The 17,303-nt window shown below is 29.7% G+C and overlaps 1 protein-coding gene across 2 annotated transcripts; it reads left to right on the plus strand.

Moving 5' to 3' along the window:
* Positions 1-4,974: 4,974 nt before the first annotated feature.
* On the plus strand, positions 4,975-7,680 carry LOC122596195 (transcription factor HHO3-like). Of its 2 annotated transcripts, none has more exons than XM_043768728.1 (5): positions 4,975-5,272; positions 5,995-6,296; positions 6,576-6,885; positions 7,005-7,081; positions 7,198-7,680. In XM_043768728.1, the coding sequence occupies exons 1-5, from the start codon at positions 5,122-5,124 to the stop codon at positions 7,501-7,503; spliced, it is 1,146 nt and encodes a 381-aa protein (XP_043624663.1). In that variant the 5' UTR covers positions 4,975-5,121; the 3' UTR covers positions 7,504-7,680. The 2 variants fall into 2 exon arrangements, with proteins under 2 accessions (XP_043624663.1, XP_043624664.1); XM_043768729.1 differs by lacking the exon at positions 4,975-5,272 and adding an exon at positions 5,819-5,840.
* The last annotated feature ends 9,623 nt before the right edge of the window (positions 7,681-17,303 follow it).

Genomic DNA, 17,303 nt, shown 5'->3' on the forward strand with positions numbered 1-17,303 from the left:
TTTAACAACACATTGATCCGTCAAAATCGAAAAAAACACTTTTTTTGTACATCCATCTTGGATGCATATTCATCAATATGATGCATCCAACAAAAAACGAGATTTTTTCGATTTTGACGGATCAATGTGTTGTTAAACACTTAAATAATGATAATTAGTTATACACTATGTCAGTTTTATGGACTTTTAATGCATCAAAATGTAGTTTTTAAGTGTTCTCATTTTAATTTTCTTCTCATTTGATTGTCACCCTATATATATATATATTCTTTCATTTAACTTTCGTATGAAAAAGTAGATACTACAAGTGGATATTATTCTTTACATTATCTATCCGGAATGGGATTTTCTCAAGTTTTCCCAACTTTACATTGATTGAAAATCAAGAGCTAAGATTAAATAAGTATCATTGAATTTTAACCCTTAATTTTTATCCAAAGGTCAAGATCCTTCCAATTTGACTGTCAAGTTAGAGAAATTTGAGGGCCACATATATAAGTTCTACGTGGAAAATGAATACTCAATGTAAAGTTGTAAACACGTTCCTAATTCATAGAACATTTGTAACAGAAAATTACGTGGCGAAACAGGGTTTAAAAAAATACAGACGATGGTAATTAAAAAAAAATGGTTCCTAAAACAATTTTTTAATACTGATAGCTGGGTTTTTCAAAGTAATGCTCGCTAGGCATTAATATTAATTGATCTTAATATTTTTAATAACTTATATTTATAATTTAAACTTTAAATAAGTCAAAATTCCATGCTATTAACTTGAATATGTATTTTTTTCTAAAAAAAAAAATTTACGAGTTATTAAATATCTGTAACAAGTATATATCAATTGAAAAACACTTTTTTTTAAAAAACATGTTAGAATTACCAGATATTTTACACTTCCTGACTTTTACATCTTTGTGGCTTTCTTATACAAGCAGTATTTCTACCTTTAATTAAGTAAATATATTACTATCTACAACTCACTAGTCTCACTCAAAGATTGGGTCCTGTTATTGTTGATGTTAGAATTATTTGCCGATACAAATTGTGTTAGGGGGAGAGGTGTATTGCCAAAGATTTGGCTAATTGGCAAATTGGCAAACTTTTAAGCCAATCGTAAGGTGACATGTGTCCGATCTAAAATTAGCTAAAAACTTGTCAATTTACATGCTATGGTGCCAATTCTTGCCAATTTGTCAATTGAAAAAAATTTACAAAACAAACCTTAAACTTTAATTAAACTTAAAAAACATAATACAACTAATTAAAACATTACATTTATTTAAAACATAAAATACACAAATACTTAAAAATAAAAACACAAGATCACTAAACATCGATATCTAGCTCTCCCACTACCTTCGTAATATCATGACGTAACATGTAATGCGTCTCTTCGTTACGTAAGCGATGGAGAAAATTAGGGTCGGTAGCACGAATATCGTTAGGAGGATCCCTGATGTACACCGGTGAAGACGACGACGACGAGAATTCAAGAATTATATACACAGGTAGTTCATCGTCAGACATTTTGCCTTATGAAATTTGATAGTTTGGTGTTTGATGATAGTATAGATGTCTGTTGTTTGAGATGGTAAATATGTGATAAATGTGTATGTATATATAGAAGTTGAAAATGGAAAGAAAAAAAAATCACAGACGCTCCCAACGTTCACTTTTAGAAAAAAAAACAAAAACAATGGTCACTTTCAAACGCTCCCAACGTTAATATGCATCGGTCAAAACTAGCCGATCTTCTTTGCCAAAACTTGCCGATTGTGCTTGCTGATTCACGTGCTATAGTGTAGCCGATTTTGCCGATGATTTTAGCCGATTACACCTCTCCCCCTTATAAGTAAAAAGATCGTGACAATAATCGAATGGATTAAGATCCATCAAATTCTCAAGTTTTATTAATCTAAGTTAGAAATATATTAATCATTGAATTAATTTTAAAAATTAAGATTAAATTACTATTTTTAAACCATCACTTTTAATTTTTACAAATATCTTTTTCATTTGACCTTTTAACTTTTGAAGTGTAAACAACTTGAAAAGGGTTTTATTTTAAATCGAACCGCACAATGCGGCGGCGATGACATTAGTTGCGATGTGGTGGCGTTTGCGTCAAGTGGTGTTGGTAATTTATACAAAGATATTTGATTTTTAGGGATAGTGAATATCTTTTAAAAGATTATGAAATGGTTGTGTAAGTTAATTAATTATGAGTAAAATGGTAATTTTGTATGTCCCAAAATTATAAACTTTTCAATATAGGGCTATAATTTTTATATAATAGTATAGATAAAGTTATAAAAAAAAATGAAAAAGGAAAATGTGGTAAAAAAATCAATGATAATTCAATTTTGGTTGATCTTATCTACAAATCCATGTGATGACGTCACTGCCAACTCAGAGACAGGAATCAGTCTGGAATATTCAAACTACTCTCCCCAATCTCTTCTGCCTTTATTACATCTCTTCCTCTTTCTCTCTACCTAACAAAGATTTCTACTATTTCCAGGTGAAAATTTACATTAAACAAATAATATACAACAAGTTGAGCACAATGTACAACCGTGTGCTGCGTACTTTATGTTTATTAAATTATTATGTGTCTGGAAAATGGTGTTTTTGGAAAACCTCTTATCAAAGATTCGTTTCGTACGCGACGACACGACTTTGATACCTTCTCCAATACACCTTCGATTTCTCCCCGACTTTACCCAATACCACAGTATTAAATCTAAAAAATAATAATAAAACAAGGAAAATGATAATGACAACCTTAAGGGCTGTCACTAACAACATATTACATGCTTAAAAAGTTGTACATTATATATTAAAAATCGTCCCTTGATTTTTCTGACAGCAAGGTACAAAATTTAATGCACTCAATTAGTTTTTACTGACAACCCTAAGGGCTGTCACTGACAAAACTCATAAAACAAAGACTTTCCTTTATAACTTTTCTTTCATATTCTTGTTAAACATATAAAGTTATAACCAAAATTGAAAATGATCCCTACACAAGATCTTTTAGCCATACACATTGTATGTATAATATAATTATACAGTACAACAATATAATGCATGTATTTGTTGTGTATGGCAAAAATAAATTATGTAAGTATCATTTCCCATGCACCATTTACTTTTTTTTTTCTGATGACGATAAATGTCTGATCAGTTGTATTAAATTTTACTACTAATATATATTTTATTTTAATAATTTTAAACAACATTTTTTGTTTATTTTTACAATAGTTATTTATTGGTTAACTCATTACATTCTTATCTATATTTCTTTACTGTTAGACAAAAATTTTACACTTTTATTGTAAAGTTGAAGAAAATAAGCATACAAAATGATCATATTCTGCAAAATTTTGGAGGGTTGCCCGATTAAGAAAAATATTTGATGTACACATACGACGAAAATCCAAAGTTAGGTTGTTCGGAGTGGGGCGCGTTTCCCCAATAATCGTCGCCCCTATATTGCTCCAAGAGGCCTTTTTCTTGAAACAATTTCTCTCTCTTTCTTCACAGCGAATATCTTTCGCTCTTGTCTCATCTCTCTTATTATATATATATATATATATAGAGAGAGAGAGAGGCAACTCTTTGATGGGTCTCATCCCCACAAAGCAGAAAATGCCTCTTGAGACGCTTTTAAAAAAGCCACACTCCTAAAGTATTGTATAGAATGATTCTCATTTTATCACAAATTTGATACAGTATTTGGTGCGTATAAAAGATATAAAAGATGTTTTAGTAGGTGTCTGGTTTACGAGTATGAAAAAAATAAAAATGAGTATATTACAAACTAAATTCAATGGGAATATAGAGGTTTTATATTTTCTGTAAATCTATCAAGGTCCAGATTTTACTCTTCTTTTTTATTTTATTTTATTTGTAGAAGTAGATTTATTGAGATGGTTATTTTAGAGTCTTGTGTTTCATTTCAGACATATGTGGTTCCAACTCTGCATACTATCCTATTGGATGTTATTTGGTGTCTCAAATGCTAACGGGTAACTACTAACTCATTGTTTAGAAAAACCTCTTCAAAATATCAAAAATGAAAAAAATATAATAATAGGTCAAATGAAGTATATAACTAAATGAATAGTGTTTATTTTGTTTCATTTTTAATAAGTTATAAATTCGTTCAGATTGTTTTATATAGCTTTTGAGCTTGTAAAAAACATAAGCTATTAAAAGTTTTAATTTTTAATTAACTTACGAGCTTAAGTTGATAAAATCATACCTTAAATATATTCTTTTATTATATATATATATATAACTTGATGATAATTATACCAATGAAAACATATTTAAAACAATCAATTTAATTATATAACTTTTATCAGTTATCATCTAACACAAACAAAATTATTTAAGATCAAAATTTAAGAAGTTAGACTTAAAATGTTTAAAACATGACATTTTTAATGGGACGAAAAAAGTAATAAAGTAAACTTTCATAAATTTTATTAGGCCGCTCGTATTAGAGGTAGGACAAGCTCGTCCATAGGCTCTTCCTCAAGGAAGTTATCGTTAGCGGGTAGTTCGTGCTCTTCGCCTTCCTCCCCCTTCCTATTTAAGAACCGATTCGACGAGTAAGTGTAGGGCCTGAGGAGCGTTGTTGTCGTCCAAATAAATGAAAACCTTTTTATGCTAGGGTTGAAATAAAGAAGATGTGAGAAAAGGGTCTTAATGCTATGGATAATATTTGGAAAGAAAAAAACCGACGAAAAAGAGGTGAATAAAAGAATGAAGAGAGGCTTTAGAATCCTTGGCTCTTTGCAACAAACACCCAAAATGCCTCTTGTGGTCTTGTGGATTTAATTATATAGTCAAATAAATAAAGTCCTATATTCCCCTTTTTTTTATTCTCTCACTGGCGTTATATATACACAAAAATTATAAATTATCTTGTATTCCAAGTTTATTCCTTTTTCTGATTCTTCTTTAGATCCTTTTATTCTCGTTCAAACCGGATCTCTTTTTGCCCCCTTCTAAGACATAATCTCTTTCACATTTATTAATGCCCCAAATTTCATACCACTACAAATCTTGATCCAAAACAACAACAGAAAGAAAAAGTTATCTCTCTCAATGGTTTTTGATCATAATAATAACAATATGGCTGATTTTGGTGACAAAATGGTAAGATGTAAAGAATATATGGAAGCTTTGGAAATAGAAAGAAAAAAGATTCAAGTCTTTGAAAGAGAGCTTCCTCTGTGTCTTGAACTTGTTACTCAAGGTATGTTACTAGCTTTTCCTTTCTTGAAATACACACAGTTGTATGTGAATTTTTGTGTTAACACCCTTTTCATTTTTATAAACTTTGATGTCTTATTTTTGGTAGCTTTTTGGTGGGTTTTTGCTTTTATGAATTGGGTTCTTGTTGTTTTGGAAAAACATTAAAGTTTTTTGTAAATATACACGCAGTTGTACACATTCACTGTTGTGTGTTTTTCATATTATGCAAGATTTTGGCATATTTCTTCCAAGATATTTGATGGGTTTTTGTTTTTGTGGATTGGGTATTTTTCTTGTCAAGAAATATATGAAGCTTCTGGTTTAAAGTCACCATCTTTAAAATACACAAAGACACATATACTTTGTATGTGCAAATTGATTTTTTTTTCCTTAAGATTTAACCATTTTTCCTTTGGATTCTTGATGGAATTTTGGTTCTTAAAAATGGGTTCTCTACTTTTTTTTTTTTGTTGTTCTTTCAAAAAGGATTCTTGCTAGTTAGCTTGTTCCTTTTTGATATATAGAAATATACAAAACAAACTCAATATGTGTATGTAAATAGCTAAAATGTATGTAAAAACACTTTTTATCTGCATTTATCTCAACAAATTGTAAATAGCTTTTACCTTTTATAAGTAGGTTTTAAAGTTTAAGAATAATATTTTAAATAAGCTCACATATTTTGAAGAAAAATTCATTTTTTTGTATTTTTTTTTTTTTTAGCAATTGAAGGATGTAGACAACAAATGTCTGGAACAACAACAACCGATTACTTCAATGGTCAATCTGAATGTTCTGAGCAAATATCAAGTGAAGGTCCAATTTTGGAAGAATTTATTCCAATAAAAAGAACTTCATCATTAGAAGAAGAAGAAGAAGATGATCATGAACACACACATCAACAATTAAATTATAAGCCCAAAAATATTCCAAACAAGTTTTTAGATAAATCATCCTCATCATCTTCCAAGAAATCAGACTGGTTAAGATCTGCTCAACTCTCTATTCAGACCCCAGATCCACTGGTAATTATCTAAATTCCATAATTAAATTTTTAAGTTTTTATTTAATAAAAAATGGAATTTCTACACATTTTTTAGGAGTATTAATTAAGTCATTCTATTTTATTGGCTATCTACTTGTTTCATTAGTGCTTTTTAATAAAACAAGATATTTTTCAGCTGAAAAGGTCTTATGAATAAGCAAAATCTCAAATATCCTCTGAATTCCAAAAACTAAAATTGTACATTTTCTTGAATAATGTTTTTAATTAATTAAAGATTGTATTTTTATGTAACTTTTAGGAAATATCACCAAAAAGAGTGCCAGTTGTGGAAGTAAAGACAAATGGGTGTGGTGCTTTTCATCCATTTAAGAAAGAAAAAAGCTGCGACGGAGCTCCGGCCGCCGGAAAGGTGAAATTATCAGCTACACCCACCACAGATCTTACAGCTACCGCCAGTTCCACGGCGGACACCCGTAGTGGTAGTGGTGGCTGTGACGGAAACAAGAATGACGATAAAGGACAGTCAAATAGGAAAACTCGACGGTGTTGGTCGCCGGAGTTACACCGGCGGTTCCTCCATGCTTTACAACAACTCGGTGGTGCTCATGGTCAGTACTATTACTATTATCATTTATTACTATCATTATTATTATTATATTATAATGTTTTTAATTTGACTCCATTTATAAATTTTGATAGTCTAACTTTATTTATTTTTATAATACAGTTGCTACACCTAAACAAATTAGGGAATTAATGAAAGTTGATGGGCTCACAAATGATGAAGTAAAAAGCCATTTACAGGTTTGTAATTTTTTTTTTTGTTACATATTGTTTATCATATGTGTATCTAAGTACATTTTACTTATGTTCTGTGATATATGTTATACTAATATACTTAATTTTTTGTAATTTGATAGAAATATCGTTTGCATACAAGAAGGCCAAGTCCTACAATACATAACAATAACAACCCACAAACACCTCAATTTGTGGTGGTGGGAGGAATATGGATGCCGCCACCGGAATACGCCACCATGGCAGCCAACTCAACCCCGACTTCCGGTGATACCAACAATTCCAAAAATGTATATGCTCCTGTTGCTTCTCATCCGCAATCCATAGCAGAAGCATCCATGTCTCTAAACAAAAGCAATTCCCATGGTAACAATGGTGATGATAGCCACCATGATTCGCAATCGACTTCCTCATCCACACACACCTGACACTATGACGACTTATCGATATTTTGACTTTTTGACGAGGGGTTATTTCCGCTCGGCTTTGTGTAGAATATTTTTGTAACGAGGCCATTTTTTGATGTTGGTTTCTATATATAGCCTTGTTGGTTGAATATTGTAAAAGTATAAGAAAATGTTAAGAGGTTATTTTGGTTTAGTTTATAAGTTATGCGTGTGTACAGGGGTCTTAACGAGTCATTGCTATTCAAGTTTGAGCTCATTTAAATGGAGTTCGACCATGTATAGTAATTTTCAAACTCCAAGTCGAAGTTATACACAATCTTACTACTCGCTTAGTTTTACGAGTCAAGCTTGATAAAAGTAAATACTCAACTCGGCTAGTTTGAAAATTCTGTTATTTGAGTCGGCGAGTTCAATTAAAATGAATTTTATTTGTTTTTTAATTATAATAGTTAGATGATTACAAATAATGACATAATTCGAGTTCTAGTAATTATACGAGTTTATTAGGTTTGATGATTAGAAGTTGAATAAAAATATTAAAAAACATAAAGTAATATTAACTTTCGATGATAAATGAATATCTGAACTCAAAATTTTTAAGCGAATCGAACTTAAGAAAGCGTATGGTTCTTGCAATGCAATGGAATTGGAGTTGAAAATTTTAATTACTTTCAATATTCTTATATAAATCATACTAGTTTTAGGCTCGTCCGATAGACGGACAGTCTTAAAATATATACTCGTATATCAAATGTTAATATCATAATAATAAATAATAAAACATTTGAAAAAAATAACAAAACATGAACAAAACAAATTAAAAAAATATATCGTTTTGTAGTAGAATAATAAGTCATAATTGAAATACAATTAATAACAAATTAAATTAAAAAAGATGAAAAATAAAAGTAACATAACAGTTCAATATTAAATAATAAACAAACACGAATTAATTATCAAAAGTAAAGTTAAAGTAATATAAAAAAAAGCGTATGTTTTTTTTTTCTTGAGAAATTTACATAACTTGATTTGTTTATAAAATATAGAACGAAGATGAATAATATGAATGAAAATGATTAATACAAATTTAGGTTGTATATATATTATTGAAAGTTTTAAGGATATTATATATCTTTAAAATTTAAAAAGATTTGTATTGATAAAAGAGGATTTATGATACAATTTTAAATATATCTATTTATATAATAATTAAATAAAAAATTTAGAGAAAAAAAGAGAGTTATAGAGTAATTAGGAGAGAGTTTTAGATCTAAAAAAACTTTAGGGGTGTCAAGTGTATTTCAACCTTCTATTTTGATTGTAGTGTAGATTAAGTGTATCCCAACTAATAATCAATGAATTATTTTAACTAATGGAATTTGAAACTAATGAATTAAAACTATTTAACTTAGGTTGGGAAAATTCTTTCATTATAACTTTTTTTCATTAGTTAAAATTCTAGTGATCAAAGGAGTTCATTACTTTCAAATTCATTCATTATCCAAACTTCAAATAATTTTGAAGGTAAATATTTCTAATTTCAAAGCTATAAACCATTCCATTAGGATATAAACTACAATTTTATTGGTATATATATTTTTCTATTTTTATATAAAATAATTTTTTCTTTTAATATAATTCAAAGTTTAAACATTGAAGTTATTATATTACTTCTCTTTTTTATTTATTAAGCTAAACAACTTCACTTAATACTTTTAATGAAATAATTTATAACATATATATCTCTCAATCTTTAAATAATCATACTACCTCTTTTATATCAATTACTTTTATATTCATTACAACACCACTGCCACCACCATTAGTCAACTCCCCTCATCGTTATTACCACCATCATCGTCGTATTAAGCGAGGATATGTCAAGTATTAATATTGATGGAGTAATGATAAAAAGTCTAGTGGAAGTGACAAATGCTTAGTTTTTTTTTTTTTTTAATTCACATGAACTTCTAATGCATACAAATTATTATGATAATGTAGCTTTTAATTGATCAATCTAATTAAGGTGTTTCTTTGGTACAAGTGATCAACTAATCAAGGTTCAAGGCTTGTTACAAAGATTATTTATTTTTTGACATAATACTCAATGTAGGAAGATCTACGTACGGGGCTTCAACTACCGGTTCAATACCAAGGGAGGTGGGTTTCATCACTAGTGGGTCTTTGAGCAGGTAAGTTTTTCCCGAAACGTGAAGTTAAGTGGACTAGGATCTTCATGCCAATATGTGCATACCTTTAGCTATTAAGACACCACACACGAAATTTCTTACACTGTCTTATTTAATTTGGTCGTTAAAAAAAATGATTTTTTGTTTATCCCGTTAAGGTAAGGGCATGTCATGTATATAAAAAATCTCTACTGCAACAAAATATATTTTTATCTTAATATTTATATCTTAAAATCTAAATTAACCACCTTATATAGTTATATCGACATATTAGATAGTCTTTATTTTACACTAACACTGTCCATTTTTGAACGATGTTAATTGCAATAAACATTTTCACTTAGGATAAAGTTACGTTAAAAATGAAAATTATAATTTTCGTGAACAATAATAAGAGCACAAGAAGTAAAGACATTTATTTATTGTAAGCAAATATTTATGGTTTTGACTTAACAATATTATGCATTTTAATTCAATATAATCCAATACATTTTATCATTTTTCTTCATACTTATATCAGCTGAAAATGATATTTATTATAATAAAGTTTAATATGCAATGTTTTACATGTGTTGCATTCAAAAACATTAAGTAGGATAACCAATTTTGCAAGTTAAAGTCAAAACAATAAATATTTGCTTAGAATAAACTAGCATTGTACCCGCGCAATGCGACGACGGTGACGGCGACGGTGGTTTAGTGGTGTCGGTGACGGGTGGTGATCGATGACATCGACAATTGGTGTCGAGTGGTCTAACCGTGTAAGTTGATACAATGGTGATAGTGATATTTTAGAAGATAAGGGTTTAAAGTGTAAATTAATTCATTAAGGGTAATTTTGGTAATATCTAATAACCCTTTCCTTAAGGGTTGTTTATTAAGAGCAATCTAGTTTTTCCCATCTAGCTATTTTCTAACCCTTTCTTAAAATAGGGGGTGAATAATCATTATAAAGGAATAGTAGATAAATGTCTTTACTTCTTGTGCTCTTACTATTTTTAACGTAATTTTATCCTAAGAGAAAATGTTTATTGTAGAATTGCAGTTAACACTTATAAATTATGACTTCTAGCTGGGATAAGATTCTTTCAAGTTATCCAATTTTTAAATAGTATGAAAATTTTGAAATTTTGACCTTTAATTTAAAATCAAGAGTTAATAAATAAAAGATCATCTTTTAATCTTAACCCTTAATTTTAAATCCAAAATCAAGATTGGTTTAAGTTGACCTCTCAAGTCATTTTTAACTTGAGAGGATCTTTCTATTACCATTATCGTTCATTTAATTCTACACTATGTTGTTAATCACTAGTAATCAAAAATTGGGATTGCTAGCTTCCAATGGTTGGACAATGGAGACCATTGACCGCCATTATCGACTTCCTTAAACGTTGATTCCCATAAAAAAAACCACTAAAAACACAATTTCAAATATTATTATTGTTTGATAAATTGTGAGGAATTGTTTCTACGATTGAATTTGCATATATGACGATACTTTATTAGAAATTAAAGATTTATGCTAAATTTATTTTTGTACAATCGTGCTTAAAAGTGTTGAACCTTCAAGATAGTTATATTTTTTTAAACTAATATATAAGATTTTTAAGATTAGTTTCTTATATGTATTTTTCGAGTACAAGAAAGCTATTATTTAAATTTTATCAATTACGAAGATTTTTTCTTGACCAAAAGATACTACTATGCCCAATAAAAATAATCTTGCAAATTCTTATATTATTTTACTATTAGACTACTCAATAAAGGGGCATGATTGATTTGTAATTCTTATATTATTTTACCACTTAATTACTCAAAACTCAAAAGGGTTAGAGGGGTGGGGGGTATGTAAGGGGAAGGCCGGTGTAATGAGATCCAACCTCCACGTTAAAGAATAATCAATGAGGAGAAGATGGAGAATCTTGACTATTTGTAACATATATTATCCTTCTTCATCTTTCTATAATTCTATATCATGCGTTTGCATGTACGTATATAGGTAACCTATACATACATTTTTGAATGTATATATCGTATTATATATATAATTATATATACACACATTGATTTTGACTTTTGAGTCAATCAAACACTTGACATAGCTATTTGTCTTAAAATTATACTTTTTATATCAAAATTTACACTAAATTTTATGTGAAGTGTATAATAATATTTTATACATGCTAAATATAACTTTGTATCAATCCAAAATCATATAGTGAAATTTTGGATTATAACTACCACCAAGATTGCGTGCAGTAATGGTTAGCCATCATGTTTCCACATAATTAGGTGGTTCAAGTTCCAAATATATTTACATAAACATCTTCATATGATAATCTAATTAAATTGTATATATCTTAAAACAATATTCATCGTCTACGCATAACCATAATGGAAAGAAACTTATTTGTAATTGAAATTTCGAGTAATCTTCCATGCAACGTTACATAGTGTGCTTTGGAGACTTTTTTTTTTTAGTAAGGGCAACAAATTAAAGAATAAAAACTTTTTAATTAATAATGTAGAAAATGAAAAGTTATACGAGCGGAGTTTGAGTAAAAGAGTAAAGACGACTGACTTTGGAAATTATGGAACTCGAACCAATTTAAGCTATTCCGACTCCTTATTAACCATAACATGTATTATTGATTACATACAGGCCAACTACAATATTCACACATTTTATATTAATTCAAACCAGAAGGAAAACAAAAATCATAGTGTCAATTTCTTATATTCATATATATATGACTCCAAAATCCGTACGAGATTGTTACTAACGTGGCGCCTTGATATTAATTTGGCGACGGTACCAAACACAAATAATACAAGCATCATTTCGTTTTCAAAGCCTCGAAGCATAAGACAACCCTCCTCTTTAACCTTCCAATTTCCACGTACTTATATTAAAAAGTTATATGATGGATTAGCTAAAGTATTGTACAAGATAATTTTTTTGAAAACGTACGTGTTTTAATTAGAAAAGGTTATATTCATTTGACATTTTGAAAAATTAGAAAACATGTTATAAATAAATATTTTTTGAAAAACTATGATGGGAACGTAAGTATTTTCAGTTTTCAATGTTTTTATGGAAAATAAAAATGAAAAGCAAAAATGTTTTTTTAATTAAACACACCTTAAAATTGTTTTTTCTTGGAAAATTTCATTATCAAATCAAATGTTGTTATTTTCTTCACTCTTCAGTTTCAAAGATTGAATATATTATTAGTTTTCTTGCAAAGTTTAGTTAATAGATGGTCCTAAGAAATTAGATAATATAAATTAAATAAGTAGTACAGTATATGGTTTTAAAATTTAGATAATATAAATTAAATAAGTAGTACAGTATATGGTTTTAAAATTTAGATAATATAAAATATTCTTTGGGGTCCATGCTAAATAAATGTCTATATCGGACTTATTTTAGTGGTTAAATATTCGAATATTCGATGGGCATTTGTTAGATATATAGTCATTGCCCATTGGTGGAGTATATTCTTCATTTTATTAATATTATCATCTAGACTAGATTCTATTTTATTACAAGTAACTTCTCATGCATCCAGAGCCCCAGAGGTGCCGAAAAGTACCGGTTTCATATCCGGGTTCAACTATTCGAGTTTTGGATAATTTGGCAGTTTAAATCTGGTTCGAGTACTATTCGGGCATTTAATTGGACCAGGTATAGATGAAGTAGAGATCGGGTATTCGGTTTAAAACCAATCCGGTTATGATCAAAACCGATTTTAATTCCTTTAACCAAAGACCGGTTCAGGCTCATGTCTGGTTTGCTTTGGGCAAAAGCAAAACCCTGTTTTTGGGCACGACTACATGTATCACCACCGTCTGTTGTATTACAAACACATTAAAACTTTGATTTATCATTTATTTAGTTCGTGGACACAAACATATTGGTAAATTCAGTTACAAATATATTATCGACTTAATCTAATCAGGCCGGTTATGAAAAGAACACATATTTTCTTATCTTACTAACTAGAGGCAACTTATTATATAAGGAGTGATAAATATTCTCATGTATACATACGCATATTTATGAATCAATGTGTTTTTTGTTTAGTGGTTAGTTTAAGGAAAAAGTGAAAGGTTTTGCCTATCAAATATATTTCACGTTTAAATCTAGGCATGAGTGATTAATCATTAATCTGAAGTGTCATCTTACAGGTTGTTAAGTTAGCCTAATGGATTATGCCAGGCCATTAAAAGAATATATACATGCTATGTGAATGTGAATATAGATATGTATGTATTTATTCATAAAAATTGTGGGAGTATATTCATTTAAAGAACTTGAAAGACAAAAGGCCAGTAACCTAAGAATGTGAATATGTGATCTTAAAGATATACATGAATGTGAAATCCAAACGAATTGAAATGCAACATGTATGGATAGATTTCAACTCGTAGCCAATCTTTAAAAGATTCATTGTATACTTTGACTTTTTGTATTTCGAAAGGCAACAATACAGCTTATAATAAATCTAGCACGTATTTATTAGTATATATCACTAGCACGTTATCCGTACAATACGTTGATAGTCGTGGCGATGACGTTGTATTGGTGGGGAAGACTGTTGGTTGTAGATGAAGCGTCGAATGGTGTAGATAATTGATGTTAAGGGTTAATAGGGATATATTAAAAAATAAAGGATTAATAATATAATTCAATCATTAATGTTAAGTGGATAGTATATGTAAAAATATTTTAAGGGATGCTAAGTGATAGTATTACATATTTTTAACACTTCTAAAAATAAAATGGTACTTTTTTATAATATAGTATGGATACGGATAAACTAGAATTTACAAAATAAAAACTTATGGATCATAATATATACAGAGTATTATACAATGCAAAAGTTTAAATTCCACACTTATTTATAAAGTGTGTATAATGAATTAAATCAAGAAGTTATTACCGGCGGAACTAGTATTGACCAAAATGACCCTTAACACATATTTTTTTTTGTTATTAGGCTTGTATCGGTATAAAGTAACAATAACGACTCAAATTGTTACGATTTTTAGCATTTTAAATATTTTTTGGCTATTTTTAGTGGTTTTTAATAGTTTTTTGGCATTTTGGTAGCTTTAATTTCTTCTTTAGTTGCACAAATATGTTTTCATAATTTTTATTGTTAAAAAAATCTTTTAAAAGTTTATAGTTAAAACATTGACCAAAATCCTTTATTAGTTTAACATGTAACATCAATAAATAATACATCAATTGTAAAAAAAATAATTGTAATATCATTAAACTTTGAGTTTATGAACAATGCTACATGCCACGTGGCACCGTTAATTGGCCCACCCACTTAACTCCGAATCACTATTCGGATTTTGTTATATCGGATTCCGTTTGAGTTTTTTTGTCTTTCGGGTTTTTTTGGTTGTTTTATTTTTTTTTGCTTTTATGCCCTCTTCTATTCGTTCATCTTATACCTCACATTAGTATTTGGATTATGCCATATCAGGTTCCGTTTGAGTTTTTATTTCCGGTTTTTATTTACACTAAGCTACGACTATCTGTTATGTGATTCCACCTATGCTAACTTATAAAACAATGAAATTATAACTTTATGCTACATAAAAGAAAGTAGAAAGATTAAAGATTCATTGAATCTGATTTCTCTGCACAAAATATTATCCTTACAACAAACAGAAAAGGGTTAATTATTTTCATAAAGCGTGTGTTATCTTTTTATGAATAAAAACTTTTTTGGTACAGTATATAACAGGATTGTATTCATATGGATCCTTAAAAAATAGTGGAAACCAAGGGACTAATCTAAGCCCTTGGATCGATTATCATCAAAATCCAATCAAACATGATTGCTTACTCCAATGAATTACTCCGACGACTGTGCAATCATATTTGATTGGTCAAGCCAATCAAGCTTGATTGGTTACTCCGGTGACATTGTCCAATCATATTTGATTGGTCAAGCCAATCAAGCTTGATTGGTTACTCCGGCGACATTTTCTAATCATATTTGATTGGTCAAGCCAATCAAGCTTGATTGGTAATCACTAAGACACTAACGCCGTCGAATCTTCTCCGGCTAATCAATTTTGTTTTCGGGTGGATACGGAACGGGCCAGAGACCCTTATCCGTTCTAAACTGACCGTCAAGGGACGCATATGGGAATGATATGGATTTGATGGGCGGCAATCCAAGAGCTGGTGGATTTTTATTTTTCCGGCGACACTATGATTTTTACGGCGAGCTCAAAAACAGTATTTATTGGCTAGGGTTTGTGCGGAATGTGTTTCTGATTGATTTGGCACAAGTTTCATGCATTAATTCGAAGAAATAACAAAGCTATAGTGTTTTTTAATTTTTCTGGTGAGTTTTTCAAGTTTTCCGGCGAGTATAGATCGGACTAATTTCTGGTCAAGGTTTGTTTGCGGTGTGATTGTGAGTGTTTTGGTGTAAGTGTGATGTTATAATTCGAAGGAACGAAGGTTTTATCGGCATTTGAAGTTTTCCGGCGAATTTGTTGCATTTGCCGGTGGTTGTATCGCCGGAAAAGAAGGAGGAGGAGTTGGTCGCCGTCGCCGGTCAGAGATAAAGGTGGAGATGGCGGTAGTTCAAGATCCCGTCGCCGGAGAGACGTTGCTGGAAAAGTGGGGGAGAGAGTGAGAGTCAGATTTTTTTTGTGTGTGTGGTGGGGGGAAGGAGACGACGGGAAGGGGAGGATATCAAGGGTTGAGATTTATTTTTGAGGGGATAATCCAATGGTTAAGATTTATCCTCTAGTTTCTGAAAAAAATTCAAGACTCAAATGAACAAAACTTGTATATAACAATTTAAAAAGCTAAATCCACAAGGTAAATTATATTTTGTTTACATTCAAAATGTATAAAAATTAAGGTGTCATATACATGATCGATCAAGTTATCAAACAATGAAATACGTCCCTTGGGCGCTCGAAAGGTCATTTTGTCTCTTTCTACTTCAACATCAAAATATGCATTAAACATGTACGAAAAGAATATTCGAAACAGTCAGATTAAGAATCAAAATTCATCGATATCCTGTATAAATGTTCATGATACATGATCTGTAAATATAGATGTGATTTTGGATTAATCTAATAATATCAGTTGGCTAACTTTTAATAGTCAGATTAAAAATTAAAATTAATCGATATATGAATGCGAACGATACATGAAACGCAATGGTTTTGGATTTAATATCATGAGTAAATAAGCTAGTCCTTGCCTGACTAGTTGGCTACATATTAATAGTCAGATTTAAAATAAAAATTCATCGATATTTCATATAAATCTAAATAACGCATAACCCGCAAATACTCGTATAAAAGTGGATTTCGATTAATTAACATAACAAGTAGTAAACTAGTCGTTGTTTACCAGTCAGCTCATTTTTAATAGTCAGAATAAAATTAAAAAACCTCAATATTTTTGTAAGAATGTGCACAATAATACATGGCCCAAAATTATAGAGGTGATCCAATAAGTGAACTAGTCGTCGCCTGACCTATTAACTAACTTTTAATCATCAGATTAAAATTCAAGTTCATTTGATTAATCTATTAAGTGAAGAAGTCCATAGACTGTGTTCTTCGCTTGTCACAATT

Source organism: Erigeron canadensis, chromosome 4 (genome assembly GCF_010389155.1).
Source record: "Erigeron canadensis isolate Cc75 chromosome 4, C_canadensis_v1, whole genome shotgun sequence".
In the NCBI taxonomy this organism is placed as follows: domain Eukaryota; kingdom Viridiplantae; phylum Streptophyta; class Magnoliopsida; order Asterales; family Asteraceae; genus Erigeron; species Erigeron canadensis.